Below are 8309 nucleotides of genomic sequence, written 5' to 3' on the forward strand. Positions count from 1 at the left end.
AATTCGTTCCATCTTTGGAGCATCGGTTATTTTGTCTGATAATAAATTTGACGAAAGCTTCACTTATGTTATAAAATATGTCTTGAAATTCACAAATTTCTCCAGCACAAACGAACAGGAAATAATTTGTTACGATTATTTGGTGAAACAAACTTTTTCAAAGAGGCCGACTCAGTAATCGCCGGCTCACTAACCGCTGTTTAAATTTTTACTTCGTTCAAGAAATGGATGGACTCTAAAATTTATGAACCGATTCTTCAAAATTTTGCACATAAATCCAAATGTAAAGCAATGCATGAGCTTTGTCGTTACCAGCGGTGAGTACTACTACCGCTATTCTATAATTGTGCAGTTTGTGTCTGCACTAATATGTGCTTCTTTTGCGATCATGCTTTACTTTTTGTTTTGTGCACAATTGCCATCGTTCAAAATTTTTGCTTTGTGTTCACGAGTGTTAATCTGCTCATGATCGTTAGCAAAAATGTTTAAATGTGCAACTCTAATTACTCTAACATTACTATCTTGTATGAACTGTTCAGTAATTTTTTATTAATAACTGTTTATTTTGTTCTGCAGTTGAACAAAGAAGCCAAGAAATGGGCTGAGCAATTAGCCAAGAAGGACGCCATGGCACACAAAAACGACGAGAAATTCGGAGAGAATATTTACAAGCTGAGCAGCAACGTTGCCATCACTTGGGTGAGGAGACGTTGTTTTTAACTTAAAATTAGGGCTCATATTTTTGAGGCCTCAATTACAGACTATATAAGATGAACGCCTTCGTGCCCATACAATCTGGTAGTGAGTTAGCAGGTTTTGTAATACTATCGTTACAGTAAATGTAAGTAAAATAGTGCAGATGGAGACGTCCATTTTCGTTGTCATTTAAGTTCATAAACCTGCATTGAGCATTTTTTATTGGAACCTATTTATTTTATACTTACTTACGAGCATCAATAAATTACAGATTTCCTATTTGAATGATGAACGATAGAAAGGACAACGTAAAAGAAAGTCGTGTGTTTTTCACGATTTTTCAGTCATGAATTGGAAAATCAAATTCTGAATTTTCATTTAAGTTAATTTGCATTAAAATTGATTGGGTATTTTACGCAGGAGAGAATATGTGCGGCCACACCCGTTGACAACTGGTACGATGAAATCAAAGTCCACAAGTTCGGCCAGGAGCCTCAAGGTGGAAAGCTAGATTCCGGTGAGTATAATATAAACTGGACTCTGGTTAGTGTGATATGAAACTAACGCATGAAATTATGAAGAAACATTCAAGTTTTCAATCGGAATTTTTAAAAAATATTTTTGTTATTCGATTGTAATCGTCTCGCCAATTGTTTTCAAATGCTCAAGTTCAAATGCTTCAAGTTAGAATTTTTGTAAAGCGGCAACCGGCAATGATAGCGTGCCACTAGACCAACGATTCCTATTTACAAACATGGTTTTCGCAGTGCACTTCACGCAGCTTGTTTGGAAGACACGAAGTTGAAATTTTTGCAAAGCCGCAAAAATTTTGCACGAGTTAAATTTTTGCAATGGCAACCAGCTACGATAGCGTGACACTAGACCAGCAATTCCTATCTATAAACATATTTTTTCGCAGGGCATTTCACGCAGCTTGTGTGGAAGTATACGAAGGAGTTAAGACCAGCTATTCCTATTTACGAACATATTTTTCGCAGGACACTTCACGCAGCTCTCGTGGAAGTATATGAAGGAGTTTAGACCAGCAATTCCTATTTACAAACATATTTTTTCGAAGGACACTTCACGCAGCTCGTGTGGAAGGATACGAAGGAGTTTGGTTTCGGGACCGCCAGTTCCAAGTCAGGCTTGAGCGTCTATTTCGTCGCCTTCTTCTCACCAAAGGGCAACTGGATGGGAGAGTTTGCTCAGCAAGTCCCTCCTGTCGGGTCAGTTGCGACAAATTAAAGAATATAAATTCGGGCTTAATTTAGATAAAACAGAGTTTTAAAGCAGGAAGAGTATGAACATGACCCTTGTTATCATGAATAATGTACATATGGGTTGCAATTCCTTTCAGCAATAAAGTTCTAAGATTTGTTGTTTTTTCGTGAAATCAATTTTCAGAATTATATTATTCTATTCAGAGTATACAGAATTTTGAGCCCTAAATTAATCATGCATTAAAGAGTTTCCCGAAACGTTAACTCTTTAATCGAATGGTTCCAGTTTGTACGTATATGCGTGGCATGTTACCGGGCTCTTATAAGCCAGACTCATAATTATTCATAATTCCGGATTCGTGATACAGAACTGATACATATTCATGGTTTTATGGTGTAAACATCATAATGTTCTCTTATAGGAGAAGAGATAATTTCCGTAGGGAGAGAGCGCGGTAAAATATCCCGCTTTTGTTGATATATCTTGCCACTAAAGGAATGATACGCAAAAATTCCTGAAAAGCTAATAGTCATTTTAGTAAATAAATTTCACAATACGAAATCGTCAGTATGTTCAATTAATAATGGTTCATTGTTTTCCAATGTTCTGTAATCGAGGATTCTTGCTCGCTTAAATTACTAGATAGTTAAACGAATTTTATTCGTCTTTACTGCGTGTTGCATGCGAGCGGAAGTCGATCTTTCCTATAAAACCACTTTTACGTCGGATTACTTGGACTCAACGGCAGTTCGATTATAAACTCAATCTACTTGGCTGTATGTCTTTTAAGCCGTGAACTTTCTTCTCATCGAAATTTCAATTAGGAAAAAATTCCAGTTATTTCCAGGCGGTAGCTGAAAATGAAGCCCGTGTAATAACCGAATTGCTTCACTAAATTATAATTTGCTTAATAATTAAAAACGAAACAATTCAAGATCGCGATAATAAAAGATTGCAAGTCCTTCAATAAATAATGTGTATAGCTTATAATTGAATATGAGATAATTTCCGCTCACGATAGTAATCAAAGATTGTTACTCATTCAGTAAATGATAATATGTGTGACTAACAATTAAAACCTAAACAATTCAAGATCGCGTTAGTAAGAAATTGTAACTCCTTCAGTAAATAATACAATCTATAACTTATTAAAAATACAGTAATTGTAGCTCGCGATAATCTAAGAATGCCACTTCCATGAATAAAGATTTATTTTACAATTAAAAATGTAATAATTCAAATAATTAAAATAATATTAATTGTGTCAGGGGCTTCCCCAAAGACAGCCTCCTGAGCAACGTGACGAGCAAGCTCCAGAGCGCCGTGCTGAGCAGCAGCAGCAGCGATGATGAAGAGGAGGACTTCGCTGAAGCTGTTCTCAAGGCGCATAATAAATATCGCCTCAAGCACGGCGTTGCCCCGCTCACCATCTCCAAGAAGGTGCAAATATTTTAGTCTAGGTTAAATGACGAGTAATTAAAATGTAAAAGATATTAGCAATGCCGTAGATTTAAACGTTATTGGCGCATAATAAATATCGCCTCAAGCACGGCGTTGCCCCGCTCACCATCTCCAAGAAGGTGCAAATATTTTAGTCTAGGTTATATGACGAGTAATTAAAATGTAAAATATGATTGTAGCACCGTAGATTTAAATGTTATTTAACGTTCATGTAGTTATTTATTGAATTATATACTCTAAACCTAAAGTATTCAAAGAAAAATGTTTGATCCCGTAATTTATGTCACCGCGCAGCAGTGAAGTGCAATGGATTTCATCTGTTGATCCTCATAGTTTAAAACTATCTTTGCTTTCCCAAGAAATGAAAAGTTTTCCTTTCTCATAATAAATTACATTTATCGTATGTAAAATGTACAATTATGATAATTAATATACGTCGAACAATTATCCGTTAAACTTTAGAACGTTAAACTTTAGAACTTTAACTACGTCGTTAAACTTTAGAAATCTTCCTTGCACTACCACTACCTTGCATCGTGAATATTTCTAAGAACAGTTATATCTCGCTACTTTTAGCGACCTACTTTCGCTTATATTTGCATTATTTCGTTAATGCACAATTATTGTTACTTCCCTAAGTCGATTGTAATTTCATTTTTCAGCTCTTCTAAGCCATCATTATTGTTCACTTGTATTCCGTGTTAAAATCACAGAAATTACAGAGACTTTGGCCCAATAGTGATGCAGTTAGGGCCTTTATTTGGGTCATTCTGACCCATTTATCCCTGGAAATGAGTACATCAGCTCGTGCGGTGGCCAACTAAGTGTGTCACTATTCGAACAGTATACCCATGCATTTCTCTGAGTGTGAATGAACCGTATTTGCTTGCAGTTAAACAAGGTGGCCGAAGACTGGGCGAAGACTATCGCCAAGAAAGACCGCATGGAGCACCGCCCCAACAATGACTATGGCGAGAACATTTACTCCAAGTGGAATTCTGTTCCTAACCACACCATCTCTGGAGCTGAGCCTGTTGACTCCTGGTACAGCGAGATCAAGGATCACGTATTCGGCAAGGAACCTCGGTCCATGGTCTCCGGTAAATACTTTTAATCAATTTACAATAATCAATTTACAACAGTAATTAACGATTTTTGTGTTCATATGTACGATGATGCTTAAGCCCAAATTTTGAATCTTGCCCATTTTATTGTACGCTGGCTTAGAACTAGATTCTTGCCAGAAATCACTAAAATTTTTTTTGCACTTATTCTGAAATTGTCGTTGTTTTCTTCAAGCACTGAAATCACCAATCGATGATATTTTCTATCCCGGATTACATGGGAATCTTTTTAAAACTGGTTTACAATATACATTTATTTGGGCTCAGATTTTTGGAGTGTAAAATTCGATTTTAACACAAGTGGGAATAATTTTTTATTTGTATGACGTCAAGCTGTATAGCGATGCTGCATGGAGCGTTGTTCATTTTACACGCACACTCGGATATTACTCATGTCTTGCTTGAATAACTATCACACTCGACAGGGAAATTGTTTTTAAACCGAATTCATTATTAACTTATCTTTTCCAATGTTAATGAATTAATATTTTCAGTTAATTTTTATACTGGCAGTGTGAGTTCAGGTCTTAATTTCTATTGATATAAAAAGAATAAAATGTGTGTCATAAATAAATAACCGAATTTTCCAATAAACGTTATACACTGCAAAATACATTATACGAGTACACAAAATTGTATTTCGATGAAGCTAAGATATGCGTGACGCGCGGGTCGTTTCACGCATTATACTCACATTATTACATTATAAAATTCACATAATACACTATAATCCACTCTATACGCGTTTTCAAAACTATATTTCGATCAATCTAAAAGTTTTTTGATGAGCAGATCACTTCACGCACGTTACTAAAATTATTACATTGTACAATTTGCATTGTAAAATTCACATTATACACCTAAAAATACATTATAAGGGTATGCAAATCTGATTTCCACGAAAATAAGATACGTGTGGTTCGCAGGTTACTGCAATTAGTACATTATACAATTTACATTATACGCCTAATAATACATTATACGGGTATACAAATCTGTATTTCCATGAAGCTAAGATATGTGGGGTTCGCAGGTCACTTCACGCAGGTTGCTGAAATTATTACATTATTGACCTAAAAATACACTATACGAGTATACAAATCTGTATTTCCATGAAGCTAAGATATGTGTGGTTCGCAGGTCACTTCACGCAGGTGGTGTGGGCAGACTCCCGAGAGCTTGGTGTAGGCATGGCGCGCAACAAGAGCAGCGGCAAGCTTTATGTCGTCTGCAACTACAACCCTCCTGGCAACATGGTCGGCAGCTACGCCATCAAAGTCCCTGCACCAAAGTCATAAGCTACATCAGCTAACAGATTAATACAATGTAATCTTCTACCAGTTTCCTATACTGGAATTCAATCCCAGTTTCTTCTAGGTGGTGAAATCTCTAATTCCAGTTTCCTAGAGTGGAATCTAATTCCAGTTTCCTATAGTGAAATCTAATTCCAGTTTCCTATAGTGAAATCTAATTCCAGTTTCCTTTAGTGGAGTCTAATTCCATTTGCCTACAGTGTAATCTTCTACCAATTTCCTTTAGTGGAATCTAATTCCAGTTTTCTTTAGTAAAATCTAATACCGGTGTTTTACAGTGTAATCTTTTCCCAGTTTATTCGGATTAATCTTCTCTTAATTTCCCACAGAGTAATCTGCTTCTGCAGTTTTCATGAGTTTGAGCTGCTTTCAGTATAACCGTAATCGAGTTGAATAATTTCTAATCCAGCTCTAATATTTTCCGATATTTCGTTCTGTTCGCTGGCAATACGTACGTCTCTTCTTTTAATGCAATAGCTCTTAATGAATATCAAACCTCAGCACAATCTTGAAACTTACTTTTCTTTACGCATCGTTTTGTTATTTTGAACTCTGGTAAAATTAGTTCCATCTATAACGCCAATTTTTTTTAATTTCACTCGATACTTTAATTTTAATGTCATGTACTATTTTTAGCATGATTAATATCCTAAATGGTTATTCAAAGATTCATGTGATGTACCAGCATTAGATCAAATCTGATCGAATTAGAAAAATTGTGAAGTATTTTCATTAGTCCTGATAGACTATAGACGAACTCCTGTTTACTCTTCGCTGTGAATAAATAGACAATCTATTGATTTAAATTACGCACATACTTATTGAATGGTCTCCTTTTTATAGTCGAATTTGATAGTTTATTGGTATTGATCGCAATTAATCAGTGTAAGTGTTTATTAAAAAGCATCCGGCTTACCAAAGATTCAGTCATTACATTTAGTCAGTGCGATTGTTGATTTTCTCTAGATGTATAAGTCTGACTATGATTTTTAAAAAACCTGATTGAAAATTAGTTGAATATTTTGTCTTATGTTAAACGTATTATTTATGAAGAGTTATTTTAAAATGCTCTGCATGTCCGCATTGATCAAAGTGTAAATGTTTCTGTTACGTTCATCATTGGTTCTAATTTTTTAACAGTATTTTAATCATCTATCAAGTTGTGATAAATTTACAGCTAAGTCAGACTAAGGCGCGTATAAAAAGCATGGAAAAGGTACCAGTAAGATACCCTTAATAGGTTTATTACTGATAATTTTATTCATTTTACGCTCTGTTTTTCATTAATATCCCATTTTCCCGGCTGGATTTTCCAGCCGCATGAAATTTTACGCTATGAGCCGTGAACACTTCAACATATACAGAAAGAAATGTTCGCGCCACTCACCCTTTAATGTACAGGTTATTTAACGGCGTATTTTCACCGAGATGCCTTGGATTCAGGGTAAACTTATTTTAATTCAATTAAATCCTATATTCTTGTGTGGATTCAGGCAATCTTTGATCCATATGCTGATCAAGAGTATTCCGTCTGGTGAATTTTACTCCCTGGGCGATAATTACGAAAAGTCGTGCAAGTCGTGCCGTAGCTAAAGGTTTTCTCTCTAACATATACTGACTTCCTTCTAACATTCACATATATAACAGCTTTCCGTATATTCCTAAATCTTATATTCCAGTATTGCATTATAGAAGCGATCTCATGATATTTTATTTAACTCTATTTACAATGATGGAAGTGATTTCGCCACTCAACCATCAAACTTGACGCAGAGTTTAACACATTCCAAATAATGTGTACACTTCTCTCCGAGATATTCCATGAATAAAATAGTCCTGCGATGAGAGTTTTATTTCCCTGCTTATTGCTTATGTATTCATCTGGCGGGTTTACTGTAATAACAGTTGTTTGCTTTGCAATATTGTAATAATGAGTTAGAATATAACAGAAGTGTCGGCACTGAAGAAATAGGCACACGGCCCGTTGCCGATTCTTGTATTTTTCGTGACTCGATTCCTCAAGGGATCCGGCCTTATGAACCCGATCTTTCCATAGCTGACGATTTGATTGTGATAGCTGCTGGAATTATTGCAAGGCTCGTATGGTGCTACGCTTTTCAGTTGTTTGCTTTACATATAGTAAATTCGATTTTATTATCTCAATTATCACATTTCGAATTATTTCGAATAATTTTTCCTCATAGCGTAAGAAATGTTGAAGGCTTTTTTATAACTGAGTTTATTCTGAGCTCGTGGGTTTTTATTCAATTGTTTCACTGATGTGCTATGCACATTGGTTTTGAGAACATGCATGATCTGTCCGACAATGTCTTTGGCGTGCGATTTACTGCTTGTTAAACTATTTCTCAAGAAACTTCAGAGAAAAGTCAATGACAAAAATTGATTGCATATTAGTATTTCTACGCTCATACGAGTAACTGTTGATAATTGGCGCATTTTTTAACGGAATAAATGGAATACAATTTTTAGT

The 8309-nt window shown here is 35.5% G+C and overlaps 1 protein-coding gene across 9 annotated transcripts in view; it reads left to right on the plus strand.

Annotated features, from left to right (window-relative positions):
- Positions 1-7660, plus strand: part of LOC108679773 (protein PRY2) — a 53768-nt gene extending 46108 nt beyond the window's left edge. For 8 of the 9 annotated variants that reach the window (XM_047883633.1, XM_018168494.2, XM_018168495.2 and 5 more), the window contains 7 exons: positions 577-699; positions 1117-1213; positions 1775-1925; positions 3189-3314; positions 3455-3500; positions 4274-4481; positions 5646-7660. In XM_047883633.1, the coding sequence (XP_047739589.1) occupies positions 577-699; positions 1117-1213; positions 1775-1925; positions 3189-3314; positions 3455-3500; positions 4274-4481; positions 5646-5803 (909 nt within the window). In that variant the 3' untranslated portion in view covers positions 5804-7660. Of the gene's footprint in view, positions 1-576; positions 700-1116; positions 1214-1774; positions 1926-3188; positions 3361-3454; positions 3501-4273; positions 4482-5645 lie in introns of all 9 variants that reach the window. The other variant, XM_018168497.2, reaches the window with a different exon arrangement.
- The last annotated feature ends 649 nt before the right edge of the window (positions 7661-8309 follow it).

Source organism: Hyalella azteca, unplaced genomic scaffold (assembly GCF_000764305.2).
Source record: "Hyalella azteca isolate HAZT.00-mixed unplaced genomic scaffold, Hazt_2.0.2 contig13348, whole genome shotgun sequence".
NCBI lineage: Eukaryota > Metazoa > Arthropoda > Malacostraca > Amphipoda > Hyalellidae > Hyalella > Hyalella azteca.